Source organism: Hyla sarda, chromosome 9 (genome assembly GCF_029499605.1).
Source record: "Hyla sarda isolate aHylSar1 chromosome 9, aHylSar1.hap1, whole genome shotgun sequence".
In the NCBI taxonomy this organism is placed as follows: domain Eukaryota; kingdom Metazoa; phylum Chordata; class Amphibia; order Anura; family Hylidae; genus Hyla; species Hyla sarda.
The window spans coordinates 27041599-27065299 of NC_079197.1; the positions used below are offsets into that span (position 1 = coordinate 27041599).

General features: G+C 43.0%; 2 protein-coding genes across 2 annotated transcripts in view; one reads left to right on the forward strand and one right to left on the reverse strand.

The window, feature by feature from the left end:
- ARHGAP4 (Rho GTPase activating protein 4) overlaps positions 1 to 4581 on the forward strand; it is a 112162-nt gene extending 107581 nt beyond the window's left edge. Inside the window, 2 exon segments of the mRNA XM_056539235.1 lie at positions 2214 to 2313; positions 3413 to 4581. Coding sequence (XP_056395210.1) covers positions 2214 to 2313; positions 3413 to 3619 — 307 coding nt within the window. The 3' untranslated portion in view covers positions 3620 to 4581.
- A 5748-nt stretch (positions 4582 to 10329) lies between these two features.
- On the reverse strand, positions 10330 to 21232 carry LOC130290671 (caveolin-3-like). The gene is made up of 2 exons (XM_056538614.1): positions 20972 to 21232; positions 10330 to 11840 (listed from the first exon to the last, which is right to left on the reverse strand). Exons 1-2 carry the CDS (start codon positions 21089 to 21091, stop codon positions 11499 to 11501), a joined length of 462 nt encoding a protein of 153 aa, XP_056394589.1. The 5' UTR covers positions 21092 to 21232; the 3' UTR covers positions 10330 to 11498.
- Between the last annotated feature and the right edge of the window lie 2469 nt (positions 21233 to 23701).

The window sequence follows — 23701 nt, forward strand, 5'->3', positions numbered from 1 at the left end:
ATGTTGATCGCAGTGTCTAAAAGTCCTGAAGTTAACTGCCGCTTAGCTCAGGGATGCTGATGGGGATCATCTCGGTGAAATATCGGTTTCCCGATCAGCTGAAAGGACGGCCGGAGGTCCCTTACCATGCTCCGTGCCGTCTGATCGTCGCTTCTTTACTGCAGGAAGCCATGGCAGGCAGTATTAAAGAAGCACCGATAACAGTGATCAATGCTATGTTATGGCAAAGCATTGGTCAGTGTATGCAATCTACAGATTGTATGTAATTAGTCTCCAATGGGGACTATAAAATTGTGAAAAAAAATGTGTAATAAATAATAATTACACATGTGAATTAACCCCTTCCCTAAGAACAATTTTAATCACCCACTTTTTTAAAAGTTTAAATAAAAGTTAAAAAAAAGAAATATATATATATATATATATATATATATATATATATATATATATATATATATATATATAAATAAAAGCCCTTTCTCTTATAAAAACTAAAAGAATAAAAAAAAAAAGTCACGTGACATAACTGGTATTGACAAGTACTTATAAAAAGTATCGGTACTCGTACTTAGTCTTAAAAAAATGGTATCGGGACATCCCTAATCTGAAGGATTTACATAATACGTAATTCTGTCAACACCAAGAAAAATGGTGAACAAGACAGAATGAAGAGAACCTGACAGGGGTGCTGGATTTGGTGAGGTTTGTCTCTGGTTCCTGATTTGTTGTAAATTTTTGCTCACTACTATGGGATATTGTGGGCACTGTTCTCCTTGCACTAACAGCTATCTAACAGTGTCAGATATTTGGAAGGTCATTTGCCGCTGCCAAACTTCCGGTAAAGGGTCTATTCACACATACAGTATCCTGGGCAGGATTTGAAGCTGTGTTCAATCATTTAGTTTACGCTGAAATCTGCAGCATCAAATCCTGAGCATCAAATATGAACTGTATACTGTATGTGTGAATAGACCCTAACAGTACATTCACATGTGCCGAATTCCCTGCATGTTCCGCTGGTCAGCTGAGCATGCGCTGGTACACCACTATTGCAGATTTTCTGCGGACCCATTGATGTCAACGGGTAGCAGAATGCACAGCAAATTTACCACAGTGTGAAATCTGTGGTGAATGTGGTACATGTGAATGCACCCTAAAGGGTTTTTCTCATTAAAGGGGTTATCCAGGAAAAAACTTTTTTTTATATATCAACTGGCTTCAGAAAGTTAAACAGATTTGTACATTACTTCTATTAAAAATCTTAATCCTTTCAGTACTTATGAGCTACTGAAGTTGAGTTGTTCTTTTCTGTCTAAGTGCTCTCTGATGACACCTGTCTCGGGAACTGTCCAGAGTAGAAGCAAATCCCCATAGCAAACCTCTTCTACTCTGTGCAGTTCCCGAGACAAGCAGAGATGTCAGCAGAGAGCACTGTTGCAAGATAGAAAAGAACAACTCAACTTCAGCAGCTGATAATTATTGGAAACACTAAGATTAATAGAAGTAATTACAATTATGTTTAACATTTTTGAGCCAGTTGATATATAAAAAATTTATTTTTTTCCTGGAATACCCCTTTAAGTGCGGGTGAACCAGATGTCAGAATCCCTTTAAATGGAGAAGCAGTGCACATGCTCGACAGCTTTTCCATGTAAAGGGGGTTATCCAGGAAAAAACATTTTTTTTATATCAACTGGCTCCAGAAAGTTAAACAGATTTGTAAATGACTTCTATTAAAAAAATCGAAATCCTTCCAATAATTATTAGCTGCTGAAGTTGAGTTGTTCTTTTCTGTCTGGCAACAAAGTAGAAGAGGTTTGCTATGGGGATTTGCTTCTTTTCTGGACAGTTCCCGATACAGGTGTCATCAGAGAGCACTTAGACAGAAAAGAACAACTCAACTTCAGCAGCTCATAAGTACTGAAAGGATTAAGATTTTTTAATAGTAGTAATTTACAAATCTGTTTAACTTTCTGCAGCCAGTTGAGATATATATATATATATATATATATATATATCATCAAGTTTTTTACTGGATAACCCCTTTAAATAGGGGACACTGGACCGCTTTCCTAGTGAATGGTAGGCTCCTTGTGATCATACGTTTATCACCTATCATTTTTTGGAATATTCCTTTAATTCCCCTGGCTGCATTACAAACCTGAGACGTTATATGTAAATGAATAAACTCTTACTGTGTTCTCTATGACCAGAATACCAGGAGAGAGAAGGAACCACATGGATGGCACACCTAAGGGCCCATCGGCACTGAAATCCTGGCAGAGTGAACGTCCAACCATAGAAGTAGATAAGGTCATTTTCCAAATTACTATAACATATTGTGGGTGGGAAAAAGAATTATGACAAGTGAACATAGCAGATCGTCCTTATGGACATCATCTTAAAGGGAACCAATCATCAGATTTTACCCTATATAACGCTTGGCAAAATGTTTATCCTCGCCATCTCCGGGGGACGCTCCTGCACCCAGGGATGGTGAAGATATGAAGTGATAAACTGGTCCCCACCGCGCCGGTAAGTAGTCCCCTGGGCGGGGATATCCTCTTACCTAGTCCGTTACTTTGGCTGGCAACGACGCCCCCTCGGCTTGATTATCGGGCCGCGTCATCGCTCTGCCCACTGAACAGATGGAGCAGAGCGATGACGCGGCCTGTCAGTCAAGCCGACCGGCCAAAGTAACGGACTAGGTGTGAGGAGCTCCCCGCCCAGGGGGCTACTTACCGGCGCGGCGGGGACTAGTTTATTAGTTCATATCCTCATTATCCCTGGGGGCAGGAACGTTCCCTGGGGATGGGGAGGATAAAGATTTTACCCTATATAACGCTTTGCCAAGCGTTATAAAGGGTAAAATCTGATCATTTTTTTCCCCTTTAAACCTGATCACCATCATCTTAAAGGGGTACTCGGTGGAAAACTTTTTTTTTTTTTTAAATCAAATGGTGCCAGAAAGTTAAACAGATTTGTAAAAAAAAATCTTTACCCTTCCAGTACTTTTTAGCAGCTGTATGCTACAGAGGAAATTCTTTTATTTTTGAATTTCTTTTTTGTCTTGTCCACAGTTCTCTCTGCTGACACCTCTGTCTATGTCAGGAACTATCCAGAGCAGCATAGATTTTCTATGAGGATTTTCTCCTGCTCTGGACAGTTCCTGATACGGGCATCAGGTGTCAGCAGAGAGCACTGTGGACAAGGCAAAAACGAAATTCAAAAAGAAAAGAATTTCCTCTGTAGCATACAGCTGCTAAAAAGTACTGGAAGGGTAAAGATTTTTTTTATAAATCTGTCTAAGTTTCTGGCACCAGTTGATTTAAAAAAAAAAAAAAAAGTTTTCCACCGGAGTACCCCTTTAATATAAAATAACGAATTTCCATCTCACCTCTCTCTCTGACAGGACGTGACGAAAAACATGGACAGTGTTTTCAGAGAGCTGCTGGGTAAAGCAGCGCAGAGACAAGGTGTCCTGGAGGAAGTAAGTGAACCCACCAAAGCAGGGAAGCCGCGGGAGACTAAATCTAATGCACCGAGTGCATGCGAGCCGCTACGCGGAAGCCCAGCGGGCAAAAAGGGACCTCAAGGAAGGAACGTGTTTCGAAGATGAATTTTTTTTTTTAAAGATTCGGGGATCAAGAAGGAGAAAGTAGAATCCATTCATTTCCACAAGCCTCATTCAGCCTGGGCGCAGATCGGTATTGGAGTCCTGGACAATAGAGGAGTGAAGGACGTGTGTTCGTCATTAACCCTACAAGCTCCCCTGCGTTTGTTTCCGTGTATTGGTCTATGTTACTGCCATGAACAAAAGCACAGTCGTGTGAAGCTAAATGGAGCTTCTCGTCTCCTCCCGTCCCAAAAAGAACCAGCATGGGCCACCGTCCAATCTATTGGGAAGCACCGGGGATAGAAGTACCTACCGTACATATATAGACTGTGTTGGCTGCTGAAAGCAGCGCTGACCCCTATCCAAGTCCACAGCCTCCATTTTTATCCTACTGGCATTTAGGTCTCCTGGCATCCAGACCAGGCTCCTAACTAGCAGAACGATACCAGCAAGGTGGCACAAGCACAGTCCATAACACCACTAAAGAGCCCTGATCTTTTCTAGTGACCCTACAGTCAGCCAGCATTAATTTCATAGGTGACCTATAGGAACGAACTGGACGCCTTTTCAGTTACTTGCCGGACGATGAGAGTCCGTAGACTTTTTCGGTACTTACCGGGCAGCTTTCATGTTACTCGGAGACCGAGGAGCCATTGACGCACAGTAGGGGTTTAGTTGCTTGAAGGAAACGGCACAGTGTGTAGCACAGGCGCTGACGAATACGACATGTAGGCGATGCAGATACGTGTCACTAGGTGGCGCCGGCTGCACTATTTTACGTTCTCTTCCTGACGTTCCGTTGAGTGCAATATGTTCCGTAATACCTTAAAGATGCATGTATGACCTCGATGACTGCAAATATCCAACTGCTTAGAAGCACATTGTCTGTCCGTATCTATAAGAGGCTAATAATGCCATCTTCTTGTACCCAATGAAAGGGCTTATTGAAAATGAAGGCACTCTTTATATATACATATATATATATATATATATATATATATATATATGTGTATATATATATATATATATATATATATATATATATCTGATGCCCCTTACTCCCGGTACATTTTGACCATTAAAAAGCCATGAACATACTTTAGAAGCAGTGTTTCCCAACCAGGGTGCCCCCAGCTGTTTCAAAACTACAAATCCCAAGGCTCTCCAGGCATGCTGGGAGTTGTAGTTTTTCAACGGCTGGAGGCAACCTGGTTTAGAGCAGTGGTCCTCAACCTGCACACCTCCTGATGTTGCAAAACTACAACTCCCAGCATGCCCGGACAGCCAAAGGCTGTCCGGGCATGCTGGAAGTTGTAGTTTTGCAACATCTGGAGATCCGCAGGTTGAAGACCACTGCTTTAGAGGAAGACCATGGCCCTTAATTACTAAGAGTTTTTTTTTAAACCAACTGGTGCCAGAAAGTTAAACAGATTTGTAAATGACTTCTGTTTAAAAAAATCTTAATCCTTCCTGTACTTTTTAGGGGCTGTATACCACAGAGGAAATGCTTATCTTTTTGGATTTCTCTGATGTCATGACCCCAGTGCTCTCTGCTGACCTCTGCTGTCCATTTTAGGAACTGTCGAGAGTAGAAGAAAATCCCCATAGCAAACATATCCTGCTCTGATTGCACTGATAATTGTTCTAGCGGTATTTTTCGGCACCCATCTGGGCTTATATAATAGATAATCTTCCATAAAACGGGCGTCAAAAAAATCCCATTCATGTCAATGGTTAGGGCATCTCGTTAGGACTAACATCCGTTATTTTTGACGGGGCAAATAACGGTTCAAGCACTAATTTTTGTCCCGTCAAAAATAACGGACGTTTAAGATTTTAACATTGAAGTCTATGGCTGACGGATGATCACAAATGACATCCTTTATTGTCCGTTATTTTACTGTTCCGTTATGGCTACAGAGCATGCTCAGTACAGCCTCACAACCAGGAAGTCACATGGAAATAAAATAACGGACTATGACGGGTGATGACGGATGGCGCGTGTCCGTTATTTTGACAGAATGTCCATCAAAATTGGTCATCCGTTATCATCCGTTGTATTCAGTTATTTCATCCATTTTTTTTTTCATGACCCTTTATTGCTGAATAACTGGCGTCAGAATGCAGGAACATAACGGTAGTGTGAAAGGGGCCTTACAGTAATCCAGAAAGTTCCAAATATCCGATTAAAGGAATTCGCAACTGGGCTATGTTCACCCTTATAAAGCAGCCTGCGTTGAGGGTAACATGTCAGCAGAATGGTGCGCTGATATATACCATTACGTACCTATGTAGGGTCCATTGGTTTTAATGGACTGGGCATTGTTTACTAGTGACTACGTTTGGTCCATATCCATGCATGTAGAGTGGTCCCTCAACTTACAATGGCCTCAGGTTACAATATATTTAGCATACAATGGTCTTTTCTGGACCATTATAACGTAAAGGGTACCTTTCATCAAAAAAAAAAAAAAAAACTATTGATATATTATAGATCAGTGGTCTTCAACCTGCGGACCTCCAGATGTTGCAAAACTACAACTCCCAGCATGCCCGGACAGCCATCGGCTGTCCGGGCATGCTGGGAGTTGTAGTTTTGAAACATCTGGAGGTCTGCAGGTTGAAGAGCACTGTTATAGATTAATGTATGCAGAATTAGTAGAATTTGCATGTTATTAAAAAAAATATGCTTCTTTCTATTTAATTTTCCTTTTTGAAAAAAAAATGGCCACTAGAGGTCTCCCTACCAGTCCTGGCCGCAAGCTTTTTTTTAATAGATTTCAGACCCATGCTGGAGTCCTAAATCTCAGACTGAAGCCGGGACACAGACAAGCTCAGCACTGCTCCCTGCCTGTCAATCAGACAGGCAGGAGCCAGCACTGTGCTGATAGCACAGCAGGGCATACTCCTGACTCTGCCTTACTGCAATGCCCTCAGTCATTTTACTATCTGAGCGACGATCTTTCTTCTCTCTGCACATGCAGTTGTAAACAGAGAGGAGAAGATTCAGAGCTGCCAGCTGAGCTTGTCTGTGTCCCGGCTGCAGTGTGAGATTTAGGACTCCAGCATGAGTCTGAAATCTATAAAAAGGGCTTGTGGCCAGGACTGGTAGGGAGACCTCTAGTGGTCATTTTTTCAAAGTGGAAAATGAAATAGAAAGAAGTATATTTTTTAATAACATGCAATTGGAAAGTTATTCTGCATACATTAATCTATGATATATCAAAAGTTTTTTTTGATGAAAGGTCCCCTTTAAAATCATACACAACATACAATGCTACAGACAGTCCAGATCTGTGAAACGTGTCAATGGCTGGAAGAACCGACCAATCAGAACTGCCATTTCACTATATTACTGAAGTACCTGAACTGACTGGTGTCTGGTAGCGCCGCCCTACAGTACAGGGAGGTATTACATGTCCTGTACTACTCTTTACCTGTACCATGGTTAGCTGCTCCTTTGGACACCTGGTGAGGGCGGCTCCATTTTACTTTTTTAGGACATTGGGGGAGATTTATCAAAACCTGTCCAGAGGAAAAGTTACCCGGTTGTCCATAGCAACCAATCAGATCGCTGCTTTCATTTTGCAGAGGCCTTGTTAAAAATGAAAGAAGCGATCTGATTGGTTGCTATGGGCAACTGGGCAACTTTTCTTTTGCACAGGTTTTGATAAATCTCCCCCAATGTCCTAAAAAAGTAAAATGGAGCCGCCCTTACCAGGTGTCCAAAGGAGCAGCTAACCCTGGTACAGGTAAAGAGTACAGAACATGTAATACCTCCCTGTACTGTAGGGCGGCGCTACCAGACACCAGTCAGTTCACATAGACAGTGATTTACAGCTACTTATCTACTTATTTTTCTTTAATCCTCACTTTTTCCTATTTTTGGATGACATTTTATGGCATCAGAACCAATTACCAGGTTTCCATAGAGTTACGGTCTTAACATACAATGGTCTCAACATACAATGGTCGTCTTAAGACCAATTAATTATTGTAACTTGGGGGACGACTGTATATATTTTTCCTGCAGAACTTAAAAGCGTGACTGTCTGCACTTTGAAGTGCTGCCAAAAAAATAAAAAAAAATAAAAAATTTGACCCAATGTAGTCAACATTAGAAGACTTTATTGAAATTCATGTACGTCTGCATAATGTTCAATAGGTATATGCACATGTATTCCTCAGAAGTAGGCGACTTCATAGGTGTGAGCGTCGCCTTATTGACAATTTTTGCATTTTTGAGAAAATACTGTATGCACTATTAGAAAAATCCGATTTAAAGGGGTACTCCGGTGGAAAATATTTCTTTTTTTTAGGTCTTTATAAGTCAACTGGTGCCAGAAAGTTAAACAGATTTGTGAATGACTTCTATGAAAAAATCTTTACCCTTCCAGTACTTTTTAGCAGCTGTATGCTACAGAGGAAATTCTGTTCTTTTTTAATTTCTTTTTTGTTTTGTCCACAGTGCTCTCTGCTGACACCTGATGCCCGTATCAGGAACTGTCCAGAGTAGCATAGGTTTGCTATGGGGATTTTCTTCTGCTCTGGACAGTTCCTGATACGGGCAGCAGGTGTCAGCAGAGAGCACTGTGGACAAGACAAAAAAGAAATTCAAAAAGAACAGAATTTCCTCTGTAGTATACAGCTGCTAAAAAGTACAGGAAGGGTAAAGATTTTTTAATAGAAGTCAGTTACAAATCTGTTTAACTTTCTGGTACCAGTTAATTAAAAAGAAAAAGATTTCCACCGGAGTACCCCTTTATTAGAGGAGGGAAGGGTCCTCATCTATCACCTCGATCAATGTTTCCCAACCAGGGTGCCTCCAGCTGTTGCAAAACTACAACTCCCAGCATGCCCGGACAGCCGTTGGCTGTCCGGGCATACTGGGAGTTGTTGTTTTGCAACAGCTGGAGGCACCCTGGTTAGGAAACACTGACCTAGGGCAAAGTGCCCCTACAAAGAGTGTTGCTCAGGAGGACTTGATACACCCGAGCATGACATGGGCAACCTATTGGTTTCAATGGAAACTCCATATCCTTTTGTGTGGTCTTACTACACAAAAATTGAACATTTGTTGCTGGGTTCCCCCACAGATTAAAATTACAGTCAATGGGCACCTTAAGATCTACTTATCATCAGGGACCCTTCTTACATAAGGATCTTCGTCAATCCAGACACTTCCTTTAATGTGAACCCAAACTGGCCGCTCCTATTAACCCTTTTATAGTCAGGGTTTGGTTGTGATAGTGCTGGAATACAGTGTGCCGCACAGTTATACAATAGGCACAGTGCATTTTAAGGGTACGTTCACACGGGCGGATTACCTGAGGAATTTCCGCAGCGTATTTGCTGCAGAAAATCTGCAGCGTATTTTGCTACCATTGACTTCTATGGGTCAGCAGAAAATCCGCAATTGAGGCAGATTTGCAGATTTTCCTTCAGACCCATTGAAGTATATGGGAGCAAAATTCCGCAGGTAATCTGCCCGTGTGAACGTACTCTTAGAGGGATATTCCACCTCATGTGAACTTATTGGCTTGCACATGCCTGCACGCTCGCTATATATTAACATATTGTAGTGATGTGATTGTTTTAGCAGCTAGCTTTCTGCATACAGTTCTATCTAATAAGGGCATAACAGAGCTGAGCGGTATCCATAGACAGCACATAGACGCTGCTCTGACTATAGTAAGCACATGAGCATGCTAGAAAGCATTGTAAACGTTGCATGAGGGGATATACAAGCCAATAAATTCATGGGGACGGCAAACCTACGATTGGAGGGAACACAGATCAGGCATTGTTTTATTCTGCCTGATCCCACCATCTCCTGAGATAAGCTCTGCTAGGTGCCAGGCTGCCATCAGAAATTTCGGGGCCCCTTACACAGCTCAAGGCCTGGGCCCCCCTGTCTCAACCCCCCTCCGGCAAATTTAAAATAATCAGCCCATTTTTGTTTGGTGGGGGTCCGACTGCTGACCGCCCCCCCCCCGCACCTCTCATCATCACTACTATAACCCCCCCCGCACCTCTTATCACCCTCATAACCGCGCTGCACCTCTTGTCACCCCCATATCACCCCATGCACCTCTCATCACCCCCATAACCCCCCTGCACCTCTCATCACCCCCTGCACCTCTCATCACCCCCATACCCCCTGCACCTCTTGTCACCCCCATAACCCCCCCTGCACCTCTTGTCACCCCCATAACCCCCCTGCACCTCTTATCACCCCCATACCCCCCTGCACCTCTCATCACCCCCCTGCATCTCTCATCACCCCCATAACACCCCAGCACCTCTCATCACCCCCATAGCCCCCCCTGTATCTATCACCCCCATAACCCCCCTGCATCTCTCATCACCCCCATAACCCCCCTGCACCTCTTATCACCCCCATAACCCCCCCTGCACCTCTTGTCACCCCCATATCACCCCCTGCACCTCTCATCACCCCCATAACCCCCCTGCACCTCTCATCACCCCCCTGCACCTCTCATCACCCCCATACCCATTGCACCTCTTGTCACCCCCATAACCCCCCCTGCACCTCTTGTCACCCCCATAACCCCCCTGCACCTCTCATCACCCCCCTGCATCTCTCATCACCCCCATAACACCCCAGCACCTCTCATCACCCCCATAGCCCCCCCTGCATCTATCACCCCCATAACCCCCCTGCACCTCTTATCACCCCCACAACCCCCCTGCACCTTCCATCACCCTCCTCTGCACCTCTCATAAAGCCCCCCCCCCCCTGCACCTCTTTTCAGGGTCCAGGGACATCCGGGCCCCCCGAAGCTCCGGGCCCCATACAGTTGTATGGGCTGTACCCCCCTGATGGCGGCCCTGGCTACGTGGTCCGGTTGCTGCTTATGTCTCCCTCACCCATAGACCAATCATGGTAATTGATGTATTAACCATTTTATGTCAGAAGCCCATGTATAAATCAACCATGATCCTTGCATCTCAACATAAGAAGAGCGACTATATACCTCCGGTAAAATAAACCGTACAATATATACACAAAACGTTTTTTTATTATCACTCATTGTTACAGGAATGAGATATTCAGGTCGGTGAGGCAGCTTATGGTTTCAATAAATTTCTCATATTAATGGCACAAAATACGACGGATGGTTCTTTGGACCTGGCGTTTTTTCTTAGATTGTCTGTTCTTGTGGTTTTGCTTGGATTCCTGCTTGTGGTTCAGTCTTTTTGCTGTATGTGCATCATTCTCCAGCCTTTCCCTTCAGTGTTCTCACCCTCTGTCATCGCTTTTCCTTGGCGTAATTCTTAACAGGAAGCCTCCTGGCAGTGGGGTTACCGACGCTTTGGGGTACCTATGATCCTCTGCTCGGTGTGCCTTATTGCAGACCCTCTGTGTAACCAGTGAGAAGGGCCGTACACTATCCATAACCTTACTGTGACTGTCGAGTTTGGGAGAATAGTTTGAATAGTTTCTTAAAAGTATTTGGGGCCCACGTGGAGTCCTGGAAGAACGTCTTCACATTGATCATTGAACTTCCGTGGCTATTGATGCATAAGACTATATAACAGAGGCCTTGTATTCTATACTACTCCAGTTCTCACCAAAATACAGCTGTTTGTGCATACAGAGAAATGCCAATAAAATATGGTATTTATACCCACTTCTGTTTTGTGTGCTCCATTGGGTTAGTGTTAAATAAGATGAACCTAATATGGTCCATTGGCATTGTGATATTGGTAACTGAGTTTTTTTGCCCACACAAAGCAATGCAGCATACTAAGTTGGTAGCTACCCCCCCCCCCCCCATGTGCCATCTTTTTGTATATTATGTATTTATTAATTGCGGTAACCAATTGTCTTTTGACGTCAGTTTGGGTTTTTTGGCCTTCATACTTCTTTTCTGAGGGCCACACGAATGCCACTCAGTGCTTTGCCCGTGGCCTCAAAGATTGGGTCACAGAAGGTGCGGACACAGGCGGCATAGAATTGGCCCAGGCATTGGATTTCCATGAGGTAACTCTTGACGCAGGGGACTACAGCCCAGATGTGACAGAATGACAGACAAGCGAAGATGAAGCCCCAAAGCAGAGCCAGTGGTAGGCCGAAAATAGCAGAGAGCCCTCGGTAACACCAGTATTTGGTGACGGTGAAGGTGGTGCTGCTGGCTTTCCACACCCCATCAAAGCTGTGAATGCTGTCAGGTTCAGCGATGACGTCCTCGAAATCCACCTGAATAGAGATAAAATGGACCTGTGAAGACCATTGGACGTATATATATACTGGACATTCAACTGAAGTAGCTGATCATGGGCTCCTCTACTGCTAGCCTGGATGTTCATTCATGGCCTTAAAGGGGTACTTCGGTGAAAACCTTTTTTTTTTTTTTTTTTTTTTTAAATTAACTGGTGCCAGAAAGTTAAACAGATTTGTAAATGACTTCTATTAAAAAATCTTAATCCTTCCAGTACTTATTAGCTGCTAAATACTACAGCGGAAATTCTTTTCTTTTTGAAACACAGAGCTGTCTGCTGACATCACGAGCACAGTGCTCTCTGCTGACATCTCTGTCCATTTTAGGAACTGTCCAGAACAGCATATGTTTGCTATGGGGATTTCCTTTTACTCTGGACAGTTCCTAAAATGGACAGAGATGTCAGCAGAGAGCACTGTGCTCATGAAAAAGAATCTCCACTCCGAAAAAGAATCTCCACTGTAGTATTCAGCAGCTAATAAGTACAGGAAGGATTCATATTTTTTTAATAGAAGTACTTTACAAATCTGTTTAACTTTCTGGCACCAGTTGATAAAAAAAAAAAAAAAAGTTTTTCACCGGAGTGCCCCTTTAAAGCACTGTTTCCCATCTATGGTGCCTCCAGCTGTTGCAAAACTGCAACTCCCAGCAGGCCCAGACAGGCTGGGAGTTGTAGTTTTGCAACAGCTGGATGCACCCTGGTTGGGAAACACTGCCTTAAAGTGATTGTATCATGCAGATTCTTTTTCTTTTTTTTTTTAGCGCCAGACACAGAAACTATGGGGGGGCAGCCATCTTGAATTAGCTGCTTTTCACAACATTTCGAGATATGCTTTACAGCAGTGGTCTTCAACCTGCGGACCTCCAGATGTTGCAAAACTACAACTCCCAGCATGCCCAGACACCCGTTGGCTGTCTCCTGACTACGTTCCTAATTGATCCTATGTACTATTTTGCCTCTCCTGTGTATGATCCAGAATGTTTTCTACGAACCCGTGCTGCCCGTCCTGACCTGTGAGCCCGTTTCTGACTTCTCCTCTCCGCTGCCAGCCCAAAACCTTGGCCTGTACAAGAATTTGTCTCTGCCTGACCCTTGGTGCTTTGCTCTGGTGTGAGTAGATCTAGTGGCCACCTGCCACCCACACGGGACCCTGTTTAGAGTTAGCACCCTGGTAACCATCAGCAGATCCCTGTATAGGGGATAGTTAGTCAGTGACCTCGAGAGTGGGACAAACCAATCAGTTGGGTGGCAAAGCAGGTCCACAACCCTTGTTAAAGGGGTTATCCAGGAATTTTTTTTTTTATTATATATATATATATATATATATATATATATCAACTGGCTCCAGAAAGTTAAACAGATTTGTAAATCACTTCTATTAAACCTATTAAAAAAATCTTAATCCTTTCAGTACTTATGAGCTTCTGAAGTTAAGGTTGTTCTTTTCTGTCTAAGTGCTCTCTGATGACACGTGTCTCGGGAACCGCCCAGTTTAGAAGAGGTTTGCTATGGGGATTTGTTTCTAAACTGGGCAGTTCCCGAGACACGTGTCATCAGAGAGCACTTAGACAGAAAAGAACAACCTTAACTTCAGAAGCTCATAAGTACTGAAAGGATTAAGATTTTTTAATAGAAGTGATTTACAAATCTGTTTAACTTTCTGGAGCCAGTTGATATATATACATATATATATATATATATATATATATATATAAAAGGTTTTTCCTGGATAACCCCTTTAAGGAAAAAAAAAAAAAAAAAAATATATATATATATATATATATATATATATATACACACACACACACACACACACATATATATATATACACTTTTTTTTCTTAATGAGAAACATCACATATGTTGAAGAATTAAGTCAGAAGTATACATTTGCTTATTCTCCCAACATTACCACCTACAGGAGGCTCAGGCACAGTGAGAAACAAGCTGTTACCGGGAGGACTTCATGCTCTAGGGATGGTCACTGTGTATCAGCGACATGCACTTATAAGGTACATTAGTACAGGGATTTATGAGGATTCCATTAATTCCCTCTATATATTTGTCTCTTAGCGGAGGTGGATGTGGGTTGAGTCTCCAGCTGTCAGGCCTCTTCTGCTCTGTGTGACAGCAGCCCCCCACCCACCGGCCACACGGGGACTGAAGTGCTCCTCGCCTGCAGTGTTAAATTTACACAGATCTCAGATGGAAATTCATAGCCTGACTGCAGAATGTCAACAGCTCAGTGCCTACAACTAGAGATGAGCGAACTTACAGTAAATTCGATTCGTCACGAACTTCTCGGCTCGGCGGTTGCTGACTTTTCCTGCATAAATTAGTTCAGCTTTCCGGTGATCCCATGGGCTGGAAAAGATGGATACAGTCCTAGGAAAGAGTCTACCTACAACCCCACCCAGGCAGCTCAGTTTTACATGATTTCTTTCAGTAGCTCTAGATTCATTGGAGATTTATCAAAGTTGTCTATGTCCCGCATCAATTTAGACCAAACTACAGAGGGTTAGGCCGGTGTATTGTGCGCCAAATTTATGAAAAGTCGCACGGCTCTTGATAAATTCTGCGCACAGACTTCGGGATCTATGCTTTAGGGTACGTTCACACGCGTGGATTTTCGCAGCGTATTTAGCTGCAGATCCGCTGGTGAAATCCCCGCTGTATGCTGGCTTTGTATGTGCCTGCTGGTAGCGGCAATACGCAGCAACGAGCAGACACAATGCAGCGATGTGCACGGCGTACTTGCACATCGCGGCCGCTCTCCCTGCTCTGAGCTAGGCAGAGAACCACCGCGATGTGCGAGTATACTGTGACTCTCACATGGCAGTGTGCATGCTGATAGCGGCGTATTGCTACTACCAGCAGGCACATGTAAAGCCAGCATAGAGCGGGGCCTTCACCAGCGGATCCGCAGCGTAAAATCCGCTGAAAATCCGCGCTTGGGAACGTACCCTTAGACTGTATTTAAACCTGCTCCAACATGGTCTGACATTTCGGCGTACTTTCAGACGATGTGACTTGTCGCCGAAAAGTCGCTTTTGATAAATTCAGCACCAATGCATTTTTCTGTCTAAAAAAGACTAAAATACATCATGTACTAAAATCCTGTAAAGCAAAAGTCGCAGAAAAGTTGCACATATTTAAAAAACTGTCTAAATCCTATGATAAATCTCCCCCAATATATATATATATATATATATATATATATATATATCAGCGATATGACCAATGCCGGCGTTCTCTGTTACAACCAAAATATTAAAAGGGAAAGGAAATGACATTGCTTATTTCTTTACAATCCTGCCCATTTAGGGGTTAGATATAATAGACAGCAGATAAACCATCATTTATTGAGGTTTAAAGAAGAAACTATTTTATTATAAATCAACTGGTGCCAGAAAGTTAAAAAGATTTCTGCAACTAATGCAACAGCTGTAGGCACCCTGATTGAAAAGCACAGGCCTTTTGAATGGATGCAGCTCATTTATGTTTCAATGGGTGGGGTGGCTGATGTGTGGGAGGGAGGAAAATGGAATTATGGGATTTGTAGGCAAAGAAGAAAAGTCAAACAGGAAATACCAGTTCACAAAAAGCTAGCCACAGTATTATGGTAATCTCACAACATAGCCATTTAGCCCCAAGACAAGCGCAGATCCTTACTAAGCATGTCCATTAGGGGAGCAATGGAAAAAGGCAACCAAGTCTGATGAATCACGGTCACTTTCCCATCAAGGGGACAGCCAGGTGCCAGTGTATCACCTATCTGGGAAGGGGGTGGCACCAGAATACACTATGGGAAGAATACAAACTGGAGAAGGCAGTGTGATACTCCGGGCAATGTTATGCTGGGTCCTGGCATCGTGTTGATGTTACTGTGACACGTACCACCCGCCTTAACATTGTACAGACACTTCCCTCCTTCATGGCAGTGGGATTCCCTTATGTCAGTGACCTATTCAGGAGGATAATGCCCAAGCTACTAAAAACGGTACACGACAAAGAGATCAGTGGTGACTTAGCCTCCAAATTCTGTAAATCTTAAAGGGGTACTCCGCCGCTAGACATCTCATCCCCTTTCCAAAGGATAGGAAATAAGATGTCTGATTGCGAGGGTCCCGCCGCTGGGACCCCCGTGATCTCTGTGCAGCACCCAACGTTAATTTAAAATGCTGGGTGCTGGTGGCGTAGGTTGTGACGTCACACCACGCCCCCTCAATGCAAGTCTATGGGAGGGGGCGTGACATCCGTCACGCCCCCTCCCATAGACTTGCATTGAGGGGGTGTGACGTGACATCACGACCCCCACCGCCAGCACCCAGCATTCGTAACAACATGTTCCGGAGGCTGGGGCAGCGGAGTACCACTTTAATCCAATCTAGCATCGGTGGAATGTTCTGAAAAAGAAGTCAGATCTATAGAGGCTGCAACTTACAAAGAGTAGGACTTATATGATCAGCTGGCAGATACCACAGGACACTTTCAAAGGTCTTGTAGAGTCCAGGCCTTGATAGGTTACATCAAGTTACAGAATAGAAGCAACTGAGCAGATATATATATATATATATATATATATATATATATATCTTCGAGGGAAAAGAGGCAGTTTAACAATTATAATATTCATTGATTGAAGTCTCTGCTCTTTCCATGCTTAGGAGTCATGTAGGTGGTCCTATCACTGAGTGCCACTGCCCACTGGACCCCTTGGGACATGCAGGGAATCTGCCTGACAGGGCAGGAGGAAAGTATGAGGCCAGATCATCCCCTACTGGGACACCACAGTCACATGCAAGAAGGTAGATAACTGGCTGCAAAACAGTCTTACTCAAGAAGGATGAAACGTTCTCTCCAGTGTCACCTATGGGTAGCTAGCTGGTAAAGAGCCCTGTAACATAACTTGGTCCAGTCACTCGTATCTGTAGGTAGTAGCTTTGGGGTTGTTGCTTCTCAGCGGTGCAGGGTATTTTACTCTGTGTGAGATACTGGATTACAGCCTCACAAGTATATCTAACAGAAGAAGCCTCTGTAAGTAAGTTAAAGGGGAACGCTGGTTAAAAATAATAATAATAATAATAATAATTTCAAATCAGCTGGTGCCATAAGTTTGTAAATTACTTGTATTTAAAAATCTTAACCCTTCTAGTACTTATCAGCTGCTGTATACTACAGAGAAATTGTGAAGTTCTTTCCAGTCTGACAACAGTGCTCTCTGTTGACACCTCTGTCTGTGTCAGGAACTGTCCAGAGTAGGAGAGGATTTCTATGGGGATATGCTTCTAATCTTGACAGTTCCTGACATGGACAGTGGTGTCAGCAGAGAGCACTGTGGTCAGACTGGAAAGAACTTCACAAATTTCTCTGTATTATTCAGCAGCTGATAAGTACTGGAAGGCTTCAGATTTTGACATAGAAGTAATTTGCAAATCTGTTTAACTTTCTGGCACCAGTTGATTTGAAAACATTATTTTTCCACTTGTTTCCACCGGAGTTCCCCTTTAAAGGGGTTCTCCACCATCAGCTGATTATAGTACTTGCCTGCCAGACAGTAATGGACATGCTTAAGAAGGATCCGTGCTTGTCTTAGGAATAAATGGCTGTGTTGTGAGTCCATCATAACGCCGCTGCTTTCTTTTTGTGAAATGGCTATTTTGTGTTGGAGTTCCCTCCCTCCAACTACAAGTCCCACAATTCCATGTTTGTAAGTGTGAGGTCACTTTTCTTCCTCCCACACATCAGCCACTCCACCCATTGAAGCAAACCTGGGACAATTCCAAGCAGCCCTATGGAGAATGATTCTTCCCACCCAGCGGTCGCTCCACCCATTGAAACACAGACATGCTCCCTTTCAACACCTGACTAGTGATGTAATATCTCAGATACATTGCAACCTGAGAAAACCTAAGACCACACTCATTTTGTGTGCTGTTAAACATTGGGGCAAAGATCTCATAAGAATTGTGAGACGACCATCACACACAGGTACAGACACTATACTATGAACTACACTAACTTTACAGCCCCTGTAGCATAGTCACATAACAGAAGAATCCTGGAATACCCCAGGAGGTATCAGTGACCAGGTGACCTAAGAGTGACCAATGGGACCCCACCAGAGTCTCCCCATAAAAGCCCTGGGAGGAGTCTCTTCTCTCTCTTAGTTGCTGAGTCTTTGCTGAGGTGCAGTCGAGCCTTAGGCTACGTTCACACGAGCGGACCCACAGGGTATTTTACACTGCAGATCCGCCGCTGAAGGACCCCTGCATGGTGGCTTTACATGTGCCTGTTTGGAGCGGCAATATGCCACTACGAGCAGACACACTGCTATGTGTGAGTTGCAGCGCGCATGCGCAGTATACTCGCACATCGTGGGCCCAGCTCATGGAGCGGTGGGAGCAGCCACGATGTGTGCGAGAACACGGCGCACGCGTGGCAACTCGCACATTGCAGTGTGTCTGCTCATAGCGGCGTATTGCCGCTCCAAACAGGCACATGTAAAGCCACCATGCAGCGGTCCTTCAGCGGAGGATCTGCGGCGTAAAATACACTGTGGATGCACTCGTGTGAACATAGCCTAAGAATGTGTGTGGAGTCCTAGGAGCCTCAAGTCAAGTCTGCAGCCACAAGCTACAAGTAACTACAGTCACAGCTTAGTCTGTCTCCAGTCAAGTCAGTCACTGTCATCTATTGTCAAGTCAATGTGGCCTGCACTAAATTGTCCGAAACCACTGCGAGTCCCAGCAAGTCCTTAAGGTCTCTGAAGTCACTGGTCTCCTCCGTGGGCCCCGGCTGCACTGTATAGACTGCACCATCTGTCACTCAGTAAAGCTACTGTTGTCCATAACTTGGCGTCGGAGTCATTATTGCCCCCGTGCCTAGCCCAGGATCCAGCGGTATACCTTCAGGTGGTATTGAGGATAAACCACACCCTGGTGTCATGAATACAAGGGGTTAATGCCATCTGTCCTGCATCACACTGCATAGTACAGATAGATATGAGATAGATAGATAGAAAAAGCAGGAAAGCAGCACTCCTGGGTAAAAAGGTGCACGGGTGCCTACTGTGCCAGGTCCAGGTTGGGGACCCCTCCAAAATACAAAAATCGAATAAACAGGGGCACACCAAGTGTCAAAAAAGGAAAGGTGATTTATTAAAAAAAAAAATGTGTTAAGCAACGTTTCAAATGGCTGGGTGAGCCAGCCGAAACGTTGCCTAACACTTTCTTTTTTAATAAATCACCTTTCCTTTTTTGACACTTGGCATGCCCCTGTTTATTCGATTTTTAGATAGATAGATATGAGATAGACAGAAAGATATGAGATAGAGATGAGATAGATAGATATGTGAGAGATAGAAAGATAGATACAACCAAAGAATAAGTTGGCCAGCACTATTGATTCCAAACTATTATAAGGACCTGGCTTACAGGTGCAGGCTGCTGGGCTAAATATACAGCAACAGGATATCCTGTTGCTGTAGAAAGATAGATATGAGATAGATATATAATAGATAGATATAAGATAGATAGATAGATATAGTAGATAGATATGAGATAGATAGATAATAGATAGATATGCGATAGATAGATATGAGATAGATAGATATGAGATAGATAGATATGAGATAGATAATAGATATGAGATATATAGATAGATAGGAGATAGAGATGAGATAGATAGATAGATATGAGATAGATAGATAATAGATAGATATGAGATAGAGATGAGATAGATAGATAATAGATAGATATGAGATAGATAGATAGATATATATGAGATAGATAGATAGATATGAGATAGATAGATAGATATGAGATAGATAGATAGATAGATAGATAGATAGATATGAGATAGATAGATATGAGATAGATAGACGGACAGACAGGTAGATACCAGAAGAACACAGTGTTACTTAGCCACTCTGGTGCAGTTTCGGGTGCCAGCATCCTAGACCCAGTTACCGTCCATTGTAGTTAAATGACACGAATGTCCAGCTCTATGAAACCAATGGTTTCTTTATAACTCATGTCAATGCAATGTGTCAGTTTCAAGGTTGAAAAAGTTTCCATTGAGGGACTGAAACATTGCTTGGACATGAATTAATAAAGAAACAGCCGCATTTATAGAGCTGGGGTGCTGCTCCTTTGTGAATGATAGATACATACATAGATATGAGATAGATAGATATGAGATAGATAGATAGATATATATATAATAAATACAGCACACCAAACGATAAAGCAGGTGAATGGTGGTTTATTCCATAGTGCAGTGGTCTTCAACCTGCAGACCTCCAGATGTTGCAAAACTACATCTCCCAGCATGCCCGGACAGCCATCGGCTCTCCGGGTATGCTGGGAGTTGTAGTTTTGAAACATCTGGATGGATATAGATGCAGTGACCATCGATGCTCCTATGTATATACAGTGACCCCCCGACCTACGATGGCCCCGACATACGATCATTTCAACATTCGATGCTTTTGTATGTCGGGGCCATCGCATAAACGGCTATCCGGCAGCGCAGACTGCTTCAGCTGCCACAGGATAGCCATTTACGTGTGGTCTGCTGATGATCACTTACCTGTCCTCGGGGCTCCGGCGCGTCCTCTTTGGGATCCCCTGCATCGTCGGCGCTCTCCATCGTTGTCATCACGTCGCTGCGCACGCCGTCCCGTCATCCAATAGGAGCGGCGTGCGTAGTGACGTGATGGCGCCGACGGAGAGCGCGGATGCCGTGGAAGCTGCGACATCGATGGAGGGCGACATCCAGGGCAGCGGTGACGGTCCGGAGCGGCGGGGACAGGTGAGTGCAACCTCCAATACCAGTGGTCTTCAACCTACAGACCTCCAGATGTTGCAAAACTACAACTCCCAGCATGCCCGGACAGCCGTTGGCTGTCCGGGCATGCTGGGTGTTGTAGTTTTGCAACATCTAGAGGTCCGCAGGTTGTAGCCCACTGTCCTATACTTTACATTGCACGGATCCCTCAACATACGATGGTTTCACCAAACGATGGTCCATTTGGATCGGATTACCATCATATGCTGAGGGACCACTGTACTTCAGTCTTCTTTATTTCTAGTTTTGGTCTCTCACCTGCACCACGTCCTGGTTGATATTCTTGGGGTCCCTCTGTACCAGGTCGATCTCCTTGGTGAGGGTGTCGGGGTAGGGTTTGTTCTCTTTCGCCGGCTCTGGTTGCTGGATTTGGGCCATGTTCTGTTACTTGGTCTGTCCTTCCAGCTTGTTCCTCGGTCAGTGTCCTGCAGATTCTGCTTGTAGGGGGGGCTCCGACCAGAGAGCTGTCATATACAGAGGACCCTCCCTCTCCTGCTTTAACCCATGCTTCTCCAACACCAGGGTCTTTACTGGCTGGGATTCTAGAGCCATAATATCATGGTATTACACTTTCACCAACCTGTTCTACTACATTTATTTTTATATGCTGTAGAAGGGGCTATAGAGCTGAGATCGTGCGGCTGCATGGAGGTGCGGGGTCTCTTCTATGTAAATCACTATAGATATAGATAACCGCATAGAATGTTCCGGCAGATAAGAACCATTCAGCCCATCTAGTCTGCCCAATATTCTGAGTACTATGAATAGTCCTTGTCCCTTTCATATATGAAGGTTAGCCTTATACCTATCTCTATCTTATATGAAGGATAGCCTTATACCTATCTCTATCTTATATGAAGGATAGCCTTATACCTATCTCTATCTTATATGAAGGATAGCCTTATACCTATCTCTATCTTATATGAGGGATAGCCTTATACCTATCTCTATCTTATATGAAGGGTAGCCTTATACCTATCTCTATCTTATATGAAGGATAGCCTTATGCCTATTCCTATATTATATGAAGGATAGCCTTATCCCTATCTCTATCTTATATGAAGGACAGCCTTATCCCTATCCCTATCTTATATGAAGGATAGCTTTATACCTATCCCTATCTTATATGAAGGATAGCCTTATACCTATCTCTATCTTATATGAAGGATAGCCTTATACCTATCTCTATCTTATATGAAGGATAGCCTTATACCTATCTCTATCTTATATGAAGGATAGCCTTATTCCTATCTCTATCTTATATGAAGGATAGCCTTATACATATCTCTATCTTATATGAAGGATAGCCTTATGCCTATCTCTATCTTATATGAAGTATAGTCTTATACCTATCCCTATCTAATATGAAGGATAGCCTTATACCTATCTCTATCTTATATGAAGGATAGCCGTATGCCTATCTCTATCTTATATGAAGGATAGCCTTATACCTATCCCTATCTTATATGAAGGATAACCTTATGCCTATCCCTATCTTATATGAAGGATAGCCATATACCTATCTCTATCTTATATGAAGGATAGCCTTATGCCTATCCCTATCTTATATGAAGGATAGCCTTATACCTATCCCTATCTTATATGAAGGATATCCTTATACCTATCTCTATCTTATATGAAGGGTAGCCTTATACCTATATCTATCTTATATGAAGGATAGCCTTATGCCTATGCCTATCTTATATGAAGGATAGCCTTATGCCTATCTCTATCTTATATGAAGGATAGCCTTATACCTATCTCTATCTTATATGAAGGATAGCCTTATGCCTATTCCTATATTATATGAAGGATAGCCTTATGCCTATCCCTATCTTATATGAAGGATAGCCTTATGCCTATCTCTATCTTATATGAAGGATAGCCTTATACCTATCTCTATCTTATATGAAGGATAGCCTTATGCCTATTCCTATATTATATGAAGGATAGCCTTATCCCTATCCCTATCTTATATGAAGGACAGCCTTATCCCTATCCCTATCTTATATGAAGGATAGCTTTATACCTATCCCTATCTTATTTGAAGGATAGCCTTATGCCTATCCCTATCTTATATGAAGGATAGCCTTATGCCTATCTCTATCTTATATGAAGTATAGTCTTATACCTATCCCTATCTTATATGAAGGATAGCCTTATACCTATCTCTATCTTATATGAAGGATAGCCTTATGCCTATCTCTATCTTATATGAAGGATAGCCTTATACCTATCCCTATCTTATATGAAGGATAGCCATATACCTATCTCTATCTTATATGAAGGATAGCCTTATGCCTATCTCTATCTTATATGAAGGATAGCCTTATGCCTATCTCTATCTTATATGAAGGATAGCCTTATGCTTACCCCTATCTTATATGAAGGATAGCCTTATGCCTATCTCTATCTTATATGAAGGATAACCTTATACCTATCTCTATCTTATATGAAGGATAGCTGTATACCTATCTCTATCTTATATGAAGCCTAGCCTTATACCTATCTCTATCTTATATGAAGGATAGCCTTATGCCTATCTCTATCTTATATGAAGGATAGCTTTATACCTATCTCTATCTTATATGAAGAATAGCCTTATGCTTACCCCTATCTTATATGAAGGATAGCCTTATGCCTATCTCTATCTTATATGAAGGATAACCTTATACCTATCTCTATCTTATATGAAGGATAGCTGTATACCTATCTCTATCTTATATGAAGGATAACCTTATACCTATCACTATCTTATATGAAGGATAGTCTTATGCCTATCTCTATCTTATATGAAGGATAGCTTTATACCTATCCCTATCTTATATGAAGGATAGCCTTATGCCTATCTCTATCTTATATGAAGGATAGCCTTATGCCTATCTCTATCTTATATGAAGGATAACCTTATACCTATCTCTATCTTATATGAAGGATAGCTGTATACCTATCTCTATCTTATATGAAGGATAACCTTATACCTATCTC

What these genes read in the sequence shown, in the direction of transcription:
- LOC130290671 (XM_056538614.1), bottom strand. Translation starts at nt 21,091, where the DNA reads ATGGCCCAAATCCAGCAACCAGAGCCGGCGAAAGAGAACAAACCCTAC. An exon ending in TCAACCAGGACGTGGTGCAG is followed by an intron (nt 11,841 to 20,971) that starts GTGAGAGACCAA and finishes ATCTCTATTCAG; the next exon opens with GTGGATTTCGAGGACGTCAT.